This window comes from Rattus norvegicus, chromosome 8 (assembly GCF_036323735.1).
Source record: "Rattus norvegicus strain BN/NHsdMcwi chromosome 8, GRCr8, whole genome shotgun sequence".
In the NCBI taxonomy this organism is placed as follows: Eukaryota; Metazoa; Chordata; class Mammalia; order Rodentia; family Muridae; genus Rattus; species Rattus norvegicus.
Genome location: NC_086026.1, coordinates 33754695 through 33776364, shown reverse-complemented (window position 1 = coordinate 33776364; position 21670 = coordinate 33754695). Strand labels below are relative to the sequence as shown.

The following is a 21670-nucleotide window of genomic DNA, read 5'->3' as shown; positions in this document are numbered from 1 at the left end:
CTTAGGGACACAGGATTGAGCTCCACTGTGTCCAGGGTTAGGTCTGGGACCTCCTTACACTGTCCTGCGGCAGGACATTATCTGGGGGCAGTACTAATGTAAGCTACCATCGGATGGCAAGGAAGAGGAGGAAGAGGAGGAGGAAGAGGAGGAAGAAGAGGAAGAGGAGGAAGAAGAGGAAGAGGAGGAAGAAGAGGAAGAGGAGGAAGAAGAGGAAGAGGAGGAAGAAGAGGAAGAGGAGGAGGAAGAGGAGGAGGAGGAGGAAGAGGAGGAGGAGGAGGAAGAGGAAGAAGAGGAAGAGGAGGAAGAAGAGGAGGAGGAAGAGGAGGAGGAAGAAGAGGAGGAGGAAGAGGAGGAGGAAGAGGAGGAAGAAGAGGAGGAAGAAGAGGAGGAGGAGGAAGAGGAGGAGGAAGAGGAGGAGGAAGAGGAGGAGGAAGAGGAGGAGGAGGTAGAGGAGGAGGTAGAGGAGGAGGAGGAAGAGGAGGAAGAGGAAGAGGAGGAGGAGGAGGAGCAGGAGGAGACGACTGAGAGCCAGGCATCAGGACAGTAGGCTGCAGAGTGCTCAGGCAGTCTACAAGATAGCAAGTGCTGCATGGTGAGAGACGTAGGGCAGGAATGAATGCTACATATGGACACACACGAACCAGCGAGCGCTCAGCTGCTGAGAAGATCTGTAGCCAAGGCCTGGCTGAGAGAGAGATGAGGAAAATTTTGAGGTACATGGGGTGTCAGATACAGTTGTCTGGACAGCAGACGGTACCCATCAGAGGTGCTAAGAGCAGTGACAGACTGGAGGTGAGCACAGCTCCGAGCAAGACCAGATGAGATTTCCTGTGCAGAGCCCGGTGGGTGGGGTTGTTCACAATGGCTGAGCTGAGGTAGCAGCATTGGAAATGCAAGGGAGAATTGCTGGGATTGACTGTGCTGAGGGATGCAGTGCTGGGGCCATGAGAGGCAGCTGTTACTTTCCAAGTGGCAGTGAGGGAGCGTTAAATAGGAGGTCCAGTGCAGGCACAGCCAGTTTTAGGCAAATTGTGGGCATTGTGATCTGCCTTCTCCAGGGCGTCAGGAGTTGTATGCTCTTAAAAATAGTTTGCAGGCTACAGCTGTAGCTCGGAGGTACAGTGCTTCCTTAGCATTGACAAACCCTGAATTCAGTTTCTATGACTGAGGTGGAAAAAAGGTCAAACCCAACAACTTCCAAGGGCTATATGTGTAGCTCGGTAGCAGCACCCTCTAGAACTGACAACTCCAGGGGATCTGACATCTCCTGGCTCTCACAGGCCATGAATGCATGCATGTGGTGTATAGACAAAACACTCCTACACTAAGAATATAAATGAGTCTTTAAAAAAAGACCCACTTATTAAAACTATAAAAACCCAATGATTTTTGGGGGTGAGGCTAGCGGGATGATGCAGTTGTTAAGAGTGTGTGCTGTTGTAGAGGACTGAGCTCAGTTCCTACTCCCAGCTGTAACTCCAGCTCCTCCGTAGTCTGTAGGTACCGTGCTCATACCTGCACGTACCCACACGCAGTACATGTAATAACAAATACTAAAAATAAATCTTTAAGAAAACTCTTATTTTCCTCGGGCTAGGGTGGGGTGGAGTGGGCAGAGTGATGGATCTGTGGATCTGGTATGCATGAGGCCCTGAGTTATCTCTTGTATCACAAATAATAGCAACTTTCTCTTTGTGGACATCAGAGCCATAGGAATGATTGTCATGAAGGACATGTACCACAAAGAAGCAGAAGGGTGGAGTCAGGACTGCTGTCACTCCTGTTACTCCTGTTACTTCTGTTACTCCTGTTATTCTTGTTGCACCTGCTACTCCAGTTACTCTTGTTACACCTGTTATTCTTGTTACACCTGTTACTCTTGTTATACCTGTTACTCCTATTACACCTGCTACTCCTGTTACTCTTGTTAGACCTGTTACTCCTTTTATACCTGTTACTCTTGTTACACCTGCTACTCCTGTTACTCTTGTTACACCTGTTACTCCTATTACACCTGTTACACCTGTTACTCCTATTACTCCTGTTACTCTTGTTACATCTGTTACTCTTGTTACACCTGTTACTCCTATTACACCTGTTACTCCTATTACTCCTGTTACTCTTGTTACATCTGTTACTCTTGTTACACCTGTTACTCCTATTACACCTGCTACTCCTGTTACTCTTGTTAGACCTGTTACTCCTTTTATACCTGTTACTCTTGTTACACCTGCTACTCCTGTTACTCTTGTTACACCTGTTACTCCTATTACACCTGTTACACCTGTTACTCCTATTACTCCTGTTACTCTTGTTACATCTGTTACTCTTGTTACACCTGTTACTCCTATTACACCTTTTATACCTGTTACACCTGTTACTCTTGTTACACCTGCTACTCTTGTTACAACTGTTACTTCTGTTACACCTGTTACTCCTGTTACACCTATTACTCCTGTTACATCTGTTACTCTTGTTACAACTGTTACTTCTGTTACACCTGTTACTCTTGTTACACCTACTACTCCTGTTAACTCTTGTTACACCTGTTACTCCTATTACATCTGGTACTCCTGTTACACCTGCTACTCCTTCCTATTACTCCTGTTATACCTGTTACTCCTGTTATACCTGTTACTCCTGTCTCCCTTGAAGTGTAAAATTCAGATTTTAGACTCACATAGGTATGGAACCACACTCTGTCAATCTCAGAACTTTTCTATAGCCAGAGAAGAAGTCCATGCTATGAGGAGTCAGGGTCCTTCCCTTACCTCTTAGCAGCCCTTATCTACACACCTGGCAGGCTTTGCATTTTCTGGAGACATCTTGTAAAGCTTCTTTTGCTTAGCACAGAACTTTCAGGAGACAGATCAGCACCTTGTTCCCTTCTGTGGTGGGATCACTGTTCTCTGGGTAAGCACCATGTTGCTTTGAGCATGCATCAGGTGATGTGGTACAGATGGGCTGTTTTACACTGGCTGTCATCAGTACTCTGTACTCATCTCTGTGTGAAGACCAAGTTCACAGCTACTGGCCCACATAGTAGCTGCACGGCAAGCTTTTGAGGAAACTGTCAGACGGGTATTCCAAAGTTGCATGGCCATTTTTTTTTTTTATGTGTGTATTTTGCCTGCATACATCTGCATGGTGGGTATGTGGAGGTCAGAAGAGAGCATTGGCTCCTCTGGGGTTGTGAGCCACCATGCAATTGCTGGGGACCAAACCTGGAGCCTCTGCAAAAGTAGTAACTGTCCTTAACCACTGAGCGAGCCACTTGCCCAGCCACTCACACTTCAGTGCTTACCCCAGAGTCACACCCACACTTGTGATCACCTGACCTTTGACCTTAATAGTCTTAGAGGATATAACGATGTCCGAGTGGAGATTCATCTCTTCATGTGCAAAGTGGGAAGCTGCAGTTTCTTGGGAGAAATATCTGTTCGACTGTTAGGTTCATCTAAAAAATGCACCTATTTCCATTGAATTGTAGATTGCTATATTGCAGAGGTAGTCCTTTTTCTGACATGGCTTGGAGAATTTCTCCTACTGTGTAGATTGTCTTCTTATGTCCTTTAAAGCACAGCTGCTGTTAACTTGATGGAATCTAGCATAACCCCAAATTTTTGTGCTTGTGTTTTTGTTGTTGTATCTAAGAAACTGTTACTGAAGCCAAGGTCATGAAGATTATGTCGTCTGGAGAGATGGCTCAGTGGTTAGAGCACTGGCTGCTCTTGCAGAGGACCCGAGTTTGATTCCACACACACCAGTCATATATCTGCTATACAGACACACATGCAGGCAAACATTCATCCATAAAAAGCAAATAAATCTAAAAAATTTAGGCATTTTTTCCTTGACTTTTAGTTTTTACTTTTTGAGACTACTTTGCTAATACTGCCCAGGCTGGCCTCGAGTTTACTCTGTTGCCTAGGCTAACCTCAAGCTCAATTCCTGTAAGCTTATGGGGTTGCGAATAAATGCCCAGTTCTTGTTCAACTCTCAGTGGGTGTTGACTAGGGAGGCAGCCAGGGGTCAGCTTTCTTCTTTTCCATGTGGATAGCCACAGCATCCTCTGTGGACTTTGTTTTTTAATGTCTATTTGTTTTTCTTTAATTTTCTTTTAACTTTTGCTTTAACTAATCGCCTCCTCTGGGGATGAGGAAGAGCAGCCCGGCTCCGGGCTCTGTCGTGAGCGCCAGAGCTGTCGCTGATGCGCAGGTGCACAGGGGGCAGGCAGTGGCCTGGTCCTCATGAAGGGCACGTCTTTCACACTGGGACAGGTAGCACTGGGCAGTCTTTTTGCTCTGCCATCAAGTCCAGCCCCACACTGTCTTCTAGTACCTCGGATCTTGTGTCTTCTCTTTTACAGGAGACCTGGCCGGTCGCACAGATGTGTTTGGAAAAACTTCCCTGAGGATCTGGAACGTGACACGGTCAGACTCAGCCATCTATCGCTGTGAGGTTGTTGCTCTAAATGACCGAAAAGAAGTTGATGAGCTTACCATTGAGTTAATTGTGCAAGGTAGGCCTCACTAACATCGAGCATTTCCACTCCAGCCCGTAGGAGTCAGTCCTTAGCTCTAGAATAAGAGGTTAGTTCCTATTTTGATTCATTCCTCCAGAGCCGTGTTCCCATGGCTATCTGCAGTTTGGGAGGGGAGCCAGTGACACTGTCCAGAGTTGGGGTGGGAGATGGGAACACGTACCGTTCCTGCTGTGTTCCTCGCTGGCCTTAGGGACCTGCCTTTGCAGCCAGCTGAAGGCTGAAGAACTGGAGACTGAGTGTGAGACGGACACACGGGCTGGAATGAACTCAGAGGGAGCAGGGTGCCGGCAGCAGGCAGTCAGTGGCTGAGCTGTGGTCTCTGGAGCTGGTTACTACACTAGGCTTCGGTATGACAGGCTTATGCTGAGATGTTAAACACCAACCTGTATTTTGCCTGCAGTGAAGCCAGTGGCCCCTGTGTGCAGAGTTCCAAAGGCTGTGCCTGTTGGCAAGGCAGCAACACTGCAATGCCAAGAGAGCGAGGGCTATCCTCGGCCGTACTACAGCTGGTACCGCAATGATGTGCCACTGCCTACGGATTCCAGAGCCAATCCCAGGTTCCAGAATTCCTCCTTCCACGTGAACTCGGAGACAGGCACTCTGGTAAGAGCTCCTCCAAGGCGAGGAAGCGGGTGTGTTTGTTGGGGCCTAGGATGCCTGTAAGGAGAGCCAGGGAGGCTCCTTTTCAAGGCAGAGGCACAACCTAGAACATGAGGAACACTACACGAAAGGTAGCTTTGCTTCCCTATAAACAAATGCTAAGTGGTAAAGCAAAACAGAAACTTGGACATCTGGATGAGTCCCAGGGGCAGAAAAACAAGTGGGTTCACATCATTAGAGTCCTAGTTTAAGTAATCAACAGAGCACATACATCTTGTGAAGGACATGTGCTTAAGAACATATACATCATGTGAAGGACACGTGCTTACTGGGCACATGCTTGCTATTAAGTCTTTATCAACAGAATTGTGATCATAGTTCTCATCATGTAGAGACTAAACATGTCTTGAATTTGCTTCAGAATAACTTCCTGGTGCCTGATGGTGACTGGCAGCACATACCTTAAATCCCAGCACTCAGGAGGCAGGAGGATTTCTGTGTGTTTGAGGCCATTCTGGTCTACAGAGTGAGTTCCAGGACATCCAAGTCTATACAGAGAAATTCTGTCAAAAACAAAAACAAAAAAAAAAAAAAAAAGAAAAGAAAAAAGAATAACCTCCTGGGAGGAGGAGTTCACATGGAGAAAAGAGAAAAGAGAAAGAAACAGCATGGCGTGGCCATGTACCGAAGGACATGCTGACTTCAGGCACTGCAGCAGGGAGGGAGGTGGCCTGGTTTGTGAAATACACTCCACATAGTGATGGCGTGAATCGCTCTGGGCCTCGGGTGCCAACCTCTGTGTCTGTCACTCAGCCTGTCCTGTCGAGTGGAGTAATACTTGTCCTTTCTAAAACAGGTTTTCAGTGCTGTGCACAAGGAAGACTCTGGGCAATATTACTGCATTGCTTCCAATGACGCAGGCGCAGCCCGGTGTGAGGGGCAGGACATGGAAGTCTGTGAGTCACTTGATTACACTGAAGACTGGGGAGTGCGTAGAAGATCCAAGTTGAATGCTAGCTTTGCAGCTGACACTGGGAGCCTGACCGGGGTGTAAAAGAGCATGAGATCTCAAGGAGAAGATCCTCAAACCAACATCCTGGGGGCTTGGGTGTTGGTAACAATCGTCATTGGAACTTGTGCCAGGTGTAATACATCTTTTTGGTAGATGATAGAAGTGTCAAAAACAGTTATGTAGGGAGCCCTGATGGGCCTCTGGGAATCTAGCCAGTTAGAGTAGCTATTTTTGCAGGAAACTCAAAAGCCTCATGCTTTTCTCCTGTTCCATGATGTCATTAGTATGTGTTGGGCTCACGGGGAGGAGTTGGGAGGAAGTGGATAGGACAAGCTGAGCCACTGGGGACCTTCCTCCATTCTTAGTTGTGACCGACCCCAGATCCTGTTGCATACACAGTTCAGGGATCACCCAAACTTGCTACAAGTGTCTGTCCATGTAAAATTGTAATGGATCTCATCCGTCCAATTTGGGGAATTACTTTAGGGTAATTCACTGCTGTAGGAAGGTTTCCTGCATTCTTCAAGCACCTTTATTTGCAGAGGGAGAAAACCACTAGAGCCTCTGCCTAGAAGCCTGCAGGGGCTTATTCGAGGGCCAGGGCCAGGCAGCCACTGAGGTGGAAGGTTAAGTTTGCATGTAATGGTTTTTATGGCTAAGATTTGAAGCTTTCTTTTCTTCAAGTAATCTCTAGCAAAGATAGACTGTATGAATTTAGGAAGGTTACTTTCCTTAGGGCCCCTGGCTCGATTCTATATAAATATAGCCATTTCTCCATGAATATTACTTACAAGATTCTAAAGCCTTTTATGCATTGGTAATTGTCTCTCAGTGGCTTTGAGTATAACTGCATTTGAACCATCCACAGCCCAGTGTGTTTTATGGTATCAGGGGTTATGGTAAACAGTATCATCTTATCCAGAGAGAGGTTAATGGGTTGGTTTCCTGTTCTCGCTAGAGTAGGCATGAGTGGACAGAGGGTTAAATGGGTCGGGGTAGGTGTTGGGAAGGAGAGCTGAGGTCAGGGTCTTTTGATGAACCACACCACCTCTGCCTATCAACTGTTTCTGCAGATGATTTGAACATTGCTGGGATTATTGGGGGAGTCCTGGTTGTCCTTATTGTTCTTGCTGTGATCACAATGGGCATCTGCTGTGCGTACAGACGAGGCTGCTTCATCAGCAGTAAACAGGATGGAGAAAGGTACACCTGCCTTGTCTGCGGTTCAGACTTGTATTAATAGTGTAGGTGCACTACTGAGCTGTCTGTCCTCTTGTGTTCACAGTTATAAAAGCCCAGGGAAGCATGAAGGCGTTAACTACATCCGGACAAGTGAAGAGGTAAGAGCAGAAACCCTGCTGGTCCCGTGTGTCCTGCTTGGAAAACCACCTTCTGCTTGGAAGCCCAGTGGCTCTCAGGGTCCTGGAAGTTAGTGTACTCCCTGAGCTCTTTGCCCCATGGAAACTCCTTAGTGCTAACTGAGGTTACTGCTGAAGAATGAGGATTTCGTTCCTAGTTTTGCTCCTGGTTTCATTTTTAGGGGACAAGATTAGCTTACATTTGATTTGACCAGTGTATGTCAAATACCACCCAACAAAGCCCCTGAATTGATTCTTTGTTGCCTTTGCAGGGTGACTTCAGACACAAGTCATCCTTTGTTATCTGAGACCTGTTGGCTGGGAGAGCACATACAAGCACCTGTGTGGGAAGCTGGTCACGGGCTGCGGGGACCCAGAGCACCCGACAGAGCTGGATGCGCAGAAGCATTTTGTTTTGGCCAAAGTTGATTCCTTCCTTCCTCTTTAACAAGCCGCAAGAATAAAAGAAATCCTCCTGAGGACGGACGTAGACAGACTGTTGCTAGCCTGATCTTATGGGCATTAGGGTGGTCTCCAAGGCCCTTCTGGTCAGCTCTCCGGCAAAGGGCAGTTGGGGCTGTTTAGCTGCCAGGACAACACTGGCCGAGAGAGGCTGAGGCGCTGGGCTGCAGCAGCAGTGTGCCTGACGCCCGTGACAGTGCCCAGGAAGGTTTTCAGGCAGTGCCTTGCTCCCTGGACCCTGACCCACCATGGTGCCTCTGTTGATTGGCCAGTATTATCATTTCTATCCTGGAGAATCTGCTTGGATCAGCATTTTATAAAAACCCAAATCAGAAAGGTGAAACTGCTTGCTGGGAAGAGGGTTCTTGCCTAAGGAACTCTCCTTCCAAAGAGTTGCCAGGAGTTAGGAGAACCTCTGTCTTAAGCTAAGTCTGAAATGGTACTGAATTCTCCTTTTCTATTGGTCTTGCTTATTTTATAAAAATTTAACATTCTAAATTTTTGCTAAAGATGTATTTTGATTATTGAAAATTTCTATATAAACTGTAAATATATTAGCATAGAGTGTTTTAAAACTTATTTTTTTAAGAGTTCAACTTAAGGTAGAAGGCTTGGGCTGCTAGTGTTCAATTGGAAAGTACCAGTAATAAAGTCTTTTAAGGTTTTTCTTAAGGTTGAATATTCCTTTGTTCAAAAGAAGTTTTAGCATTTTTTTCATAAGAAAACTTACTCTGTCTGACCACTGTTGCTTAGGAAACCATTAAAGAATTCCAATTTAGTTATGTTTGTATCTTTTTTAAATCAAGAAACCGTGGGAAGTCCTAGGCTAGTTTTGAATGGCCTCATCCTGAAATCTTACCATTTCCTATTCCCAGAGAGGCCCTGTGCAGTCCTAGTTGGATGGTCCTGCTAAACTGCGCTCGGTTACTAACTTGTGTGGGATGGAATGTCTGTCTAACCCTACACAGCCCTGACCTCAGCTCTGCACCCGATCATAATGGTCACTCACTGGTGGTATTTTGGGCTGGTCTTAGGCAGGAAGCTGAGTTCCTAGTCTTTGAGTGCCTGTGACAGATATCCAGTCTGTTTTGGGTAGCTTTTAAGACAAAGCCACTTGCTTGTGAGAATCATTTTAAATATTTGTTTAGTTGATAAATGTATCTGAGACCAAAGTCAATTTTGAAACTGAACATGGCAACTACAGTAATATTTTGAAAGATTCTTTGTTGTGACGAAAGTCTCAGCACTGCAGGCTGTCTCCTGCATGACAAGCTGTTGTGTCCAGCATAACTCTGAAGAGTATCACAAAGTGTGGCTGGGCACAAAGCCTGCCGGTGAGCGGAGTGTCTGACCAAAAAAATCAGTTTCTATCTGTCCGAGACACTGCTCCCTTTAGTGGGACATTAGAAACGCCGTTCAAAGCCTTTGCCCTTCATGAACAGATGCTCTCGGTCTCACATACTTCACCACCATGCTAGGCGCATGATATAAAGCGCCTAGAAGCCGGGAGTATCTAACGGAGTCCCTGATCCTACCTTGCACCTACAGTGTGGTTTTTATGGAATAGTTAGACACTTTGCCATCTTAATTTTTTTATATTTCAACTTTTTTTTCAACTTCTTTTTCTCATTGACTACTTGAGGCACACTTTTTCTCTTATGTCGAAGGCTATACGCTGTTAGCAGAACAGCTGGGCAGTGTTTCTGGTGCCTGCTCAGGGGTGCCTGGTCCCTCCTGCTTTTGCATCTTAGATAACATTGTCCCTCCTCTATCTTCCTCTTGGCAAACAGGGCAGCTGACACTCTAGCAGGGTGGAGTGTTGTGGAGGGAGACGACACTGGCCTTCCAGTGGCTGTTGCAGCAATAGGGTAGCCATGTTGCCCCACCTTACTCCTCTGCCCCCTAAAGCCTCCTTTCATAGTGCCACGGGAACTAAGTCTGACAGAGCAACACAGGAGCTTGGAAAGCAGGGCCCGTGACTGTACAGACATGGACTGACATGCTCACTTAACCTGCACGGTGTGACTGAAGAGACTGGAAGGAGGCTGCTGGTGTTGGCCACTGATGTTGAAGTTGTTCATAGGTGTCACAGACTTGTACTAATACGCTTGCAATTTGGTTATTTGTAAAAAACAAACAAAATAAAACCTCTCACTCGTTTATAAAAACGTAAAAAACAAAAGGAAACCATTTTCTTTCTATTAGGTCTGCCCTGATTCTTGGCATGTGGTTACTCAGTACTCCTCCATGCTAAGGAAATCAGCACCCGTGTGGCTAAGGTTGTTCACTCACGAGCAGCTCTGCCAACAGCTGTCTGAGCTTCTTTATGACAGAGCACAGGGACCCGTGGTAGAGGGTTTACCTAGGCATGATGGTCCTGGGTTAGCCTGGGGTAGGAGGAGGGTATGGTAGGACATGCCTGTTGTCCCTGCTACTCAGAAGGCTGAGACAAGAAAAGGACCGGTTGAGTCCAGTTCAACCTGCTGAGTACACACTAGATGCTCGTCTCCAAAAAGGCAGAGCATCCAATCCCATCTCTCCAGCTTCCTGAGACAGCACTGCACAGGAGACCCGTGTCACCCCATGGCCAGTGCAGCAGTCCTTAGCCGCCTCACATCAGCACACCACTCTGTCTGAGGGTCAGGAATCCGTTCCATCATAAGCGGGCTTTACCTAACAAACGTACTAATGGCTGTTGGAACCCAAGAGAACACAACAAAGTTTCCACATGGGAACAGGGGCAGGTGGGCAGATGAACTAAACCCTAATGGGAAAGATTTGACCTTAAATACATGATGCAATGTTAAGAAGACCATCAATAAAGCCTTGCTCCAAAGCCAGAGAAATTATACTAAGCGCTAGGTTACATTTATATTTGACCTTTATTTGTTTTAGAAAGACTGTACATCTCTTTTAATACAAATTTGCAATTATAAATAATAGAAAAATATTCAAAATTTTGCCATTAGCTAAGGGGACATATCTATTATATTGAATTCACACAAACTATAGACACTTATGTTACACAGAAGAAAGCTGGTTTCTAAAATCGTGTTCCTTAAAGACCAGAGTGTAACTTACCACAGAAGGTTTGATACTCAAATAGAACATCACAGTATTAAATAGCTTAATGTTATTGTGAGAAAGTCTAAATACATCATGTCTCTATTTACAAATCTCAACAACGATGATGCACACAAGGAGAGATACAAGCTGCACAAAGTTGCATTGGTGTCCTAGACAGGAGTTGGCAGGGCGCAGCGGGTCTCTCCTGTGTGGGTGCAGGCCACACCATCTTTCCTCCTTGCACACACACGGGGAAGGCAGATATCCCCGCAGGTCTCAGTTGGCTGTCTTCAGCGGGGCCTTGCGAAGGGACCTTCTGCCGGACCGGGGGTTGTCTTGGCTCCTGGCTGGAGACTTCACATTCCACTGTGGAGACTGCGGAGGCCTGGAGGAGGAGAGCATGTGGCCAGCAGCTCAATAGGACAAAGGCTCAACCAAAGCCCTACTCCCCGAAACTTACCTTTTATCAAGCAATGACAAACATAAAATGTCATTTCCTTCTTCCTGGGCTTCTTCAGGTTTCTCTGAAAAGAGTCAAACACAAAGCAATTTAGTTTTCGCAGAATTTCAGAGGCAATGGTTGTACAGACAGAAGAGAACCTAGAACTTACCTTTGGTAAAAAACGAAGTTGCTGGTGTCCCTATGTAACTGACCCCTGCTCCAAATGTGACATTGCTGATGGACTCTGGGGAAGGGAAAACATGGGTAATAAAGCTGAAGCACAGACATCAAATGCAGGGACCTACGTGAGTCTGCCGTCGGCTCTCTCTCGTCTTCACTCACAAACATGGCCATTCATCGAAAGCTTCGCTTGCCTCAGGACTTTACACTGAAACGCTGACTCTCTTCCCACCAGGGCTCTTCAAAGTTTGCACCACAGCTGTTTTCAGACTTTAGCAGCTCTCCTCACCCTTCGGTGACGGCCTGTGTGGAGGTGACCTGCATTTCCTAGTACTTCTCACCTAAGTGCAGCACCACTACTGGATCTCCGCACTTCCGCCCCACTGCGTCTCTTCCTTATCCCTATCCACCGGAAGGACTGATATGTGGTTCTCTAAGGCTTTAACTGGCCGGAACCTAAGGCTACAGATCTACCTGGAATTAGTCGCCACCCTGTCCCTGGTGCCCCTCAAGCTTCACTTCTTCCTGGTCTGTCTCTATCCTTGCTCACCATACGTATCTCAGCCCTCTCTGCCCTCACTCTTGACCTTTCGTGGTATGTCCTGACCTTTAAGGCCTCCCCAGCCAAATACACCAAAGTACATTGGGATTGTGTTCTGGGTCTTTCACCGCAGAAATTCAAGTCATTCACAGTCAGTTTTTATAAGATGCAAAGTATTTTAGCACATATCTGATAAAAAAAATAAATGCCAAGGAGATAATTTATTAGCTATACTCTCTTATGTCACCGGAGTCATGCTGATTTAAAGAACAGGTAAAGTTAATGTCTTGGTTAGGTACCTTGATGAGGCTCTGTCCATCAAGGAGATCCTAAAATCTCTCTTAGATAGAGCCCAACCCATCTCTATAAACTCAAGAGATTTCACAAACATGGTATAATCCGCTTGTGTCCACCAGGCCTATGGCTGACCTTATTCAGCAGTCCTAGCCTGTCGTACCTGTATGCTCACTGAACTGCTGTACCACCTCTACCTGCCTCATCCCAGAATCCGACAGCTACAGCCCTGGTCCTAATGTTGCATCCCTATGGGCACATGAATGAGGTTGGCCCATCATGGATGGAAAGATGCTAACATCCACTGCAGAGCTGTACCACAGCAGCTGCCCAGGCTCTGGTAACACAGTGGCAGACGATCCCGTCTTTTGCTTCTACCATCAAGCAGTGGGTGGCTGCTTGTTTTGGCCCCTGGAGTGTGTAATGACACTGGTGTAGGAATCTTCCCCTCATTCGCACTGACTCTCACACAGCCTCTCAAGCACCTTAGGTGGTTCTCGCAGCTTGAGCAGACTCTGCTTAGAATCAGAGGCAGGATGAGCAATCGGAAGATAATTTCATTCACATTAGTCAAAAACAAAACCTAGGAACGTCTAATAGGAGGCTGGGGGGCACTTACGCAATGACTGCTATAAATTACTGAAGGAAAAAGTATGTCAGATGACAAAGACTTTCTTTGTGGGATGGAGAGATGGCTGCAGCTCTTAAAGGTTAGACTCACGGCCAAAATGACAGGACTTCCCATGTTTCTGGATCACCAGAATTCACATTATGAAAATGGATGGATCACCAAAATAAAGATCCTGTGACTCTACCAAAATTCCATTGAGATCTGCAGAAACAGAGATTCTAAGATTCATGTGAAAGAAGAAAAGACTCCCAAACTGCCAAAGGGGCGGGGAGGAGAGCAGGACACTGCAGTGGCAGCTGTGCCTGACTTCAAATTGCCCCACAGACCCAGCCTGGTGGCAGGGCTGCAGCTCAACTACGCGGAGGACCCGACATCAGCCTGGACAGCTCAAGACTCCTGGTTTTCGACAAAGGTCCTTTAAAATGAAGGAAAGAAAGCACCGTCTTCAACAAGGAGGCAGCTCAAGACAACGGGCCCTGCCTGTAGAACAGTGGAATGAAATCCTCTGGAAGCAGAGCCAAGACCTCCATGTAAGACTCTGAAGCTGCTAGAGGGGACCCCGGGGCGGCAATGCCTTTCTAAACGGGATTCCAGAAACCCAAGGAATAGCTAGACCCGAGGGATGGGAGTGAACGAAACCACGAAGTTCTACCCAGCGAAGCAAAACAAACCGAAGTGAAGAGACAGGACAGGCTGAAATCTGTGTCAGTTGTTCCTCTGCTAACGCTAGTATCCACAGCACATAAGGAAGTAAACACTGACAGACAAAATCTACGGGTAAGTGGGCACCTTAGCCAAACGAGTTCTCAAAGCACACACTGCCAGTGTACACAGGGAAGGGCCGTGCTCAGCCATCGGACACGGGAATGAAAACTGAGAGGACGGCAGGTATCAGAAGGGGCGGCTCCTATCAAGCAGTGGGTAGCTGTGGTCGTGCTGACGCAGCGCCCCAGGCTCTCAACATTGTCTCAGGAGGCGAGAATGAGCCCTTCCCTAAGCATTCCTTCCTGGTTCAAAATACAGATGGGCAGAAACTGCAGCAACAGCCAGAGAAAGGACAAGTAGTGTCACGACCCAGTGACACCCGAGTTTGATTTTCCATCAAAGCTGGGTCCTTACATGCAAATCAAAGCGGCATTAGTTCGGCATGCCAGATTTTACTGCTAAGCAACACATGCTGCCAGGAAACCAACCACAGACTGAGACCAGAGACTCATGGGAGACGAACGCTGAGGCACATGTGTGCTGCTTCTACAGCATATGGTACCTCACTGCCAAAATAGAAGCACTTGGTTACCCTGAGCAGAACACTCATCATAAAAGCCGCTCTGAAAGAGGACGACAATTTTACATATGTAACGTCATACCTGCTGGTACCCAATAAACCAAAGTTACTGTCGTACTGTCAAAACGGCCACAATCCAGTTATCTAAGGAAATGTAGGGTGGGAATTCTGTTCATTTGTGTCTGCCTTAAAGGGGGAGGGGGTCCTTCCTGCATGGCAATTAGGTGTGGCCTCTCAAATCCCCTAAGACCAAAGCACCACAAGCTAACCCCATGGCAAGTAGCCAGAATCCATGTGATATGGTGGGAAAGTATGTGGGCTTCAGGCACACGTGCCTCATCCCGGCTGCAGAATGGAAGCTCTGTTCTCATCTCACAATCACCGGAACCAAACTGACCGAGAAGCTCAAGGAGCCCAGAGGCTGCAATCTGGTGTATTTGAACAGATCTCTGGGACATGTATCCTGGTGCTCTGTGGCTAGGCTTATGAAGACAGGGGTTGAAACAGCTTGCAAAAAACATTGAGGGCAGAAATAACAAAGCCTGGAGTGTGGGGTGCAATGCCAAGAGGCCTGGGGCCTTTCCGCATGAGGAAGTAAGGAGAGGGGCATTCTGGGTGAAGAATCAGAAGGGGAGGGCCTCAGGCAAGGAAGAGTGGCTTGGCACAGGGCCCTGGCATGCATGGCTGGGGCAGGGATGGAAGGCATATTCTCTAGGTAGATGCTCAACTCCACAGTATGCAAGCCAGGCAGCAGTGGTCTCAATGGTGCAAGCTGAACAGTGCCAACTGTAGAAATTGGAAACCGGAAATGACCTAAAATTTGAATTATTTTCAGTGCAATAATTTGATATCAAGTCACACCTGACCTCACACAATGGTGACAGTCAAAACACAGGCACACTGTATATTTTGTGTAAAATCACTCCAGGCTCTTCATTTGGGGGTACGTATGTAGTGTGTTGACCTAATGCTGCTTGTACTGTAATGCTAATTTAGGACCCCAAGACTGGTGTTCCACAGAGGAGAGCATCCACAGGAAAGACAGAGTAACCAGTTAATTCGATTGGTGAGTAAAGATGCCAACAGCCAATAGCTGGGCAGGAGAGAAATAGGTGGGGCTGAGTTTTGGTGGACACAGAGGAAGGAGCAGGAAGAAGCAAGCATGGAAGAACTTGCAGGAGGGAGGGGGGAGAGAGAGAGAGAGAGAGAGAGAGAGAGAGAGAGAGAGAGAGAGGGAGGGAGAGCGAGAGAGAGAGAGAGAGAGAGAGGGGAGAGAGGAGAGAGAGGAGAGAGAGAGAGGGAGAGGGAGAGCAAGAGAGAGCGAGAGAGGGAGGGAGGGAGGGGGAGAGCGAGAGAGAGAGAGCGAGAGAGAGAGCGAGAGAGAGAGAGAGAGGGAGAGAGAGAGAGCGCCACCGTGGGGTAGAAGTAAAGAAGATGTGACCCTGTGGGCTGGCAAATTGGAGCTAAGAGCAGCCCAGATGGAAGGATGAAACATACTAAGTGAGTGTTCACGGTTACTGCTCGGAGGGCAGGTTCTACGAGCACGGAGGGGAGGCAGCTCCCAGTTACTCTGCTGTCTGCACTGGCTGGTTTTGTGTGTCAACCCGACACAAGCTGGAGCTGTCACAGAGAAAGGAGCCTCAGTTGAGGAAATGCCTCCACGAGACCCAGCTGTAAGGCATTTTCTCAACTTGTGATCAAGGGGGGAGGACCCAGCCCATTGTGGGTGGTGCCATCCCTGGGCTGTAGTCCTGGGTTCTATAAGAGAGCAAGCTGAGCAGGCCAGGGGAAGCAAACCAGTAAGAAACATCCCTCCATGGCCTCTGCATCAGCTCCTGCCTCCTGTTCTGCTTGAGTTCCAGTCCTGACTTCCTTTGGTGATGAACAGAAACGTGGAAGTGTAAGCTGAATAAACCCTTTCCTCCCCAACTTGCTTCTTGGTCATGGTGCTTCTGTAGGAATAGAAACCCCGACTAAGACACTGCCTAAGGCATATTTGAAAATATAAAGGCTGTGTGTGTGTGTGTGTGTGTCTTTCATCTGGGAACATAAATGGTGTAAGGCGGGTAAAACCCCGTGCTGGGATTTTTTTTTAGTAATATCACTACATTCGTATGAGACATAAATGAATTTTCTGTTTAATATTGGGTCCCATGACAAAGATATCTCATTAAATATATGCAAATATTCAAAAAATCTAAAGATATGTGAAACTGCAAACACTTCTGGTGCCAAACATAAGGGTCCTCTACCTGAACAATAATTCCCTCAAAATAAGAGCCTTTATTAGGTTAGGGAGAAGAAGCTAACTGTTCTAACTTAGAACATTAGGAACAGCTGCCCAGTAAGGAGGAGACACAGACTCAGCATAGCTGGAGAGTGATCTTTATCAGTGAGCCTGTAGTCTTGGTGTGTCACCAGGGCAGAACCCTAGAACACACAAGATAAATGCAGGGCCCAAACCTGACCACAAGCTAGGGCAAAACAGACCAGCACCTCCCAGTACACCTAGAGCAGCAGAGGGTCACCTCCACAGTGTCACTGTTGGGTTACGATCTGATCCATCTGCCCCTCGGTTCACAGTGGTCACACGTGGACTGAGTTAATGCATGCACAAGACTGGGGTGAGTGCTTCCTATTCAATACATTTTCTATGCAGTACTGACGGTCACTGTGAGACACATACAGTTTGGACAGGAGCCCGGTGAGCGTCGGCAGCCAAGGGGAAGGCCTGTTTACCAGGAGGAAGGTTCGCCACCAGTGTTTCTGTGCAGCCAACAGGAGGGAAGGACTGGGAACACTAACCTACTCCATTAGTTACTTACTCTCTGGGGTGCTGATCGCCCTTTTAGTCACACGCTTGACGGCTCTCTCAGACTCCTGCTCCAAGCTCAAGGAAGACGCTAGGACGAAACAGAAGCGTCTATCAGTACAAAAGCCCAAAGCAGCATCACACAGAACAGACAGCAACCCCCACAGAGCATGTGGGAAGTGAAGACAGCATTGTGAATAACGTTAAAGCTCCAGGCACTGTCCGCAAGCACAGGACCTACGGCAGGGCGGAAACTCAGGCCAAACCTATGGTTCTGGTAGCTCGGCAATATAAAGTTTTACATGTGCATGCGTGTGCGCGTGTGTGTACAGGCACGTGTGCGTGTGTGTTTCAATTACTTTTTTTCTTTGGCCTTTGCCACTGGAAATAATTTCCCATACAAGGCTATACCTACGAGGCTGTTTTACTGTGTCACTTACATACAAAATAGGAAAGTATCAATGCTTTCACGAATAGGGCAGTAACAGAAGTCCCGGACTTCCAGTTTAAGGTGGGACACTATAAAGCCACTGGGACAAGAGTTCTGAAAATCTCTAGGAGGCATTTTCACTGCATGCCTCACAGGCGTGATGTGGGGAGAGCGCTGACTTCACACCATTCCCCAAACCCCTCAGCAGAGGAAAGTCCATTTTCTCACCTCCAATTAATTCAGGACAACAGAAAACATTTGGAATGAGGCATAGACTCACTTTTGAATTGTGCATGCTCAATACACCTGATGTCAACCCTAAGGCTTACCACGGCTGGAGGGATTTTCTGGGCTTCCGTTCTCCATGTTGAAAGACAGGGCTCCTAAACTGCGTGTCCTGCTCTTAGACGCAACAGCTTTCTTGACTGAATTCAGGATTGCGATGGTACTCAGAGACATGGGCCTACAGAGACAAGATGGCAGAGCTGACTCCGAGTCAGACCAGCAGGGGGCATCGTTTCCCACCCACGTCTTCTCTTCCAGCCCCCAGGGAGGCTCGTGGTGTGAGGGGTTAGTGATGAGGCAGTTCTGGCCTGGTGGGAATGTGGAGATGCCGTGAGAATGCCACGACTGGGGCTGCTGCTGGCTCAGTGGGCTCCCTACCTGGTACTGGACATTATCTTCAGAGGTCCCTTTTCGCATATAGGAGGCAAAGTTGGTGTGAAGCTGGACCCAGGTGCTGAAGGCTGGCTCTGGGCCAGAGGCAGAGGCATGTTAGCATCGGCCTGGCCAGCACCAGCGGCGGCAGCAGCGCCAGGTACAGCTTGTAAGTCTGGAGCAACCTATCAGGAGAGTGCACAAGAGTATCACTGTTTGCTAGAAGTGCACAGGCAGTCCACTCTACAGCCAATGCACAGGGACAGCCACACAGATGCCAGGCAGGCTGGTCTCTCAGTTTTTAATACAGCACATCTACTTGGAATCCCCAAGCTAGAATGTGAGCTATACTCAGAAACGCTCTGGCAGACAATAAGCTCTTCAGGGAGAAACAACACATAAGACTCGGAGAGGTGCAGGAGGTGGCTACGGAGCTCACGGCACAAACTCCTGCTTTCCGAGGATTCCCACAATTCTCCAGGCAAAGTTGACTGGGCTACTGGTGTGTCCATCCCCACCTGCTGGGAGGGGACCCTGTCCCCGTCTGCAGGCACGTTGGTGGCATTAGCATGCTCCGTCAGAGCTTGCTCCTGGGCCAGTTGTTCAGTGTACTTCTTCATGTCATACTCAAGCTCAGACGCCAGCTGTCTGTCCACTGCAAAGAAGTCTTTGATCTCATCGCGGTAATCCTGCATTACTTCCTGAAACAGACCCAGAAGCATCCTTTAGTGCCTTTTTCCATAAAAAGCGAGGCCTTACTGGTATGGTGCACAACTCCAACTCCAAAATGAGAGCTGGTGAGCCTGGAGGGCAGGAGTTGCAGACCGCCCAAGCCGCACGGCAGCCCCTTTCCTCCCCGTCATGAGAGTTTCTCTGTGTAGTTCTGGCTGTCCTGGAATTACTCCACAGACCAGCCCAGCCCCAAACTCGGAGATCTGCTGCAGGTCACTCAGTCCCAGGACATTTTCCTGGGACACTGAGCACACAGGCAGGTGAGCACGACACTTAGTTTCTGCTTACGGCTGTGGTCCCACCAGAAGGTGCCTGTCTGACTGCCATGCTTCATGGGAGAGGACCCTGTAGAGGTCACAGAGGTTGTATAGCCTGGAAGTGACTCGTGTCCAAAGCAACGTTATCCATGGGTGCCCGGGGCGTGGGGTGGGGTGGGGGGGGAAGAGTATGTCACAAACAAAACAAAACCCCCAAATTCTCATGTTCTCTGTAAAGTGAGCTCAGCTCTCCTATATGATCTTCCTTAGGATGCAAAACTATCTGAAAAATTATATTTAGGATAATTTCGCTATAGCCCTTTAAGGAGCTTTTCCAATTTTTCAAAAAACCCTTTTAGGTCAGAGGAAAACTGACTGGTGGTGTGCGGGTTCTGGCGAGCACCGTCATCTGCTGAGCTATCTTGCTAGCGGCAAGTTTGTTTTTTTTGAAGAAAACCAAATGTGAACAAAGAAAAAGCTACTAAATTAAAGGAGAAAATATGCCATTTTTTCCTGAATGCTTTCTGTCAGACGCCCGAGGCTTTGCTCAGAGCTGTGTTATAAGCAAACACGTCCCAGCTTTGCAGCTCGCATGGTCCTCTGCTTTACAGACGACCCAGCAACAGGAGCTGTCTCAAAAAAACACCTTATCCCTGCATGCATGACACCGCCACGGGGCCGGGACTTCCTGCCTGCAAGTCAAACAGCCAACTTTAAATATGATGACCAATTTCCACCTCATCCTTACAATGTCTTGTCCTCAGCTTTAGTTGAGAAAATCTTTAGACTGGAACATAATCCCAAGGAAGGTTCAAAACACGAACATATGCTTTAAAAACTCAGTGGCCTGAGAAACACGGAGCACCTCAGTGGTACTTCTGGCCACACTTCAGTCCCTCAATGCCCTTGGCAGCCTGCTCGGTACATTTCTATAAACGAGGTTTCTTAGCACCGAGTTCTTGTCGTTCACTGTCTAGACTAAGCAATGAATCTGGGGCAGTGGGGCTTGGGAGGAAAACCCCACAGGGCAAGTTCCTCATTTACCCTGAGGTAGTTCATGAGTTCCCTTAAAGCAGGGATCTTATTTTTCTCCAGCACAGTCTTCAGGGAGATGATGATTGGAATAATATTCTCTATGAAATTCCTCTTTTGAACCTGCAGGAACACACACAAAAGCATGCATTAAATGCACACACATCTGAACATTAATTTTTCCTTCATCTACTTCTTTAAGTATACCAAATCGAGCAGCTACAGAAGCCCATCTGCCAGTTGACTAGAATACTGGGAGTGAAGAGCTTGCCTGGCTTGTTATCAGACTGTAAGCACCACAGCACATACAGGCCTGCACAGCAGAATGCATATTAACACCAATTCTATGTTCTAAACTAGAAGAAGGAGTAAGAAATACACTGAAGAACTTGACAAAAAGCTTCAATCTCTACACAACCCTGATGGACCCTGGGCTCTGATCCACTATGTATCCTTGCTTTTGAAAGATAATCTGATCATGTGACCACCAGAGAGATACATTATAATCTTGCATGTAGAAAGACAATGATCTGTAGTTGGGTAAGCGTGCACGTGTGTGTGTGTGTGTGTGTGTGTGTGTGTGTGTGTGTGTGTGTGTGTATGCCAGTGCTCCTGAATGCATACATGAATGGACACATGTGTCTGCCTTTACTATGTCTATGTAACTCTGTATAGTTTTTTTGAAAGTATAATGTACCGGGGTATGATGACCAAGCCTTATAATCCTGTGCTGACTCAGGAGGCAGAGGAAGGAAGATCAAGAGTTTGAGGACAACCTGAGCCAAATGGTAAGACCTTTTAAAAAAAACAGGCAAACAAACCAATGGTATGTGATTTAAATAATCAGTACCCAAGATACTGTGCAACAAATCTAAGAATTAAAAATAATTCATTATATTACCCCACATATGTAAGATTATCTTTCTGAAACTGAAATGTACTCTTTCTTTTCATTTAAAGCTAACAGGGTTTCTTGATTGTATGTCACTCATTTCTGAAGCTTTAGGTCAGAGACCCTAAAACAGGGTAACAAATGAATACACAAGCTAATAAACATGTGCCTGAAAATACAGTAAGTGTAGTCACTGTCACTAAATGTGGCCTAAATGTATCCGAATGTATTGTTAAGCACAGTCTGTGTCCTAGACACATGCTAACCTCTGGAGATACAGAAAAGACATCAAGAGTTTCTGTCCTTACACTGTTTCCAAACCAGTGTGTGTTGTGGTAAATGGTGGGAAATGACAAGTGACAGGGGCTGGGGAACTGATGGAGAGGAACGATACCCGGGAGAGACAGGAGTAGGCAAGGATGTGCAGCGGGGGAATCT

General features: G+C 47.2%; 2 protein-coding genes across 5 annotated transcripts in view; one reads left to right on the top strand and one right to left on the bottom strand.

Annotated features, from left to right (window-relative positions):
* Jam3 (junctional adhesion molecule 3) overlaps positions 1 to 8759 on the top strand; it is a 60846-nt gene extending 52087 nt beyond the window's left edge. The window contains 6 exon segments of the mRNA NM_001004269.1: positions 4373 to 4525; positions 4950 to 5152; positions 6006 to 6105; positions 7235 to 7364; positions 7447 to 7501; positions 7792 to 8759. Of these exon segments, the coding sequence (NP_001004269.1) occupies positions 4373 to 4525; positions 4950 to 5152; positions 6006 to 6105; positions 7235 to 7364; positions 7447 to 7501; positions 7792 to 7827 (677 nt within the window). The 3' untranslated portion in view covers positions 7828 to 8759.
* A 2085-nt stretch (positions 8760 to 10844) lies between these two features.
* Ncapd3 (non-SMC condensin II complex, subunit D3) overlaps positions 10845 to 21670 on the bottom strand; it is a 69307-nt gene continuing 58481 nt past the window's right edge. For all 4 annotated transcript variants that reach the window (XM_006242736.4, XM_006242735.5, NM_001034000.1 and 1 more), the window contains 8 exons: positions 20353 to 20463; positions 18838 to 19020; positions 18326 to 18504; positions 17992 to 18125; positions 17246 to 17323; positions 11659 to 11733; positions 11508 to 11571; positions 10845 to 11432 (listed from right to left, as the gene is read on the bottom strand). In XM_006242736.4, coding sequence (XP_006242798.1) covers positions 11324 to 11432; positions 11508 to 11571; positions 11659 to 11733; positions 17246 to 17323; positions 17992 to 18125; positions 18326 to 18504; positions 18838 to 19020; positions 20353 to 20463 — 933 coding nt within the window. In that variant the 3' untranslated portion in view covers positions 10845 to 11323. The remainder of the gene's footprint in view (positions 11433 to 11507; positions 11572 to 11658; positions 11734 to 17245; positions 17324 to 17991; positions 18126 to 18325; positions 18505 to 18837; positions 19021 to 20352; positions 20464 to 21670) is intronic.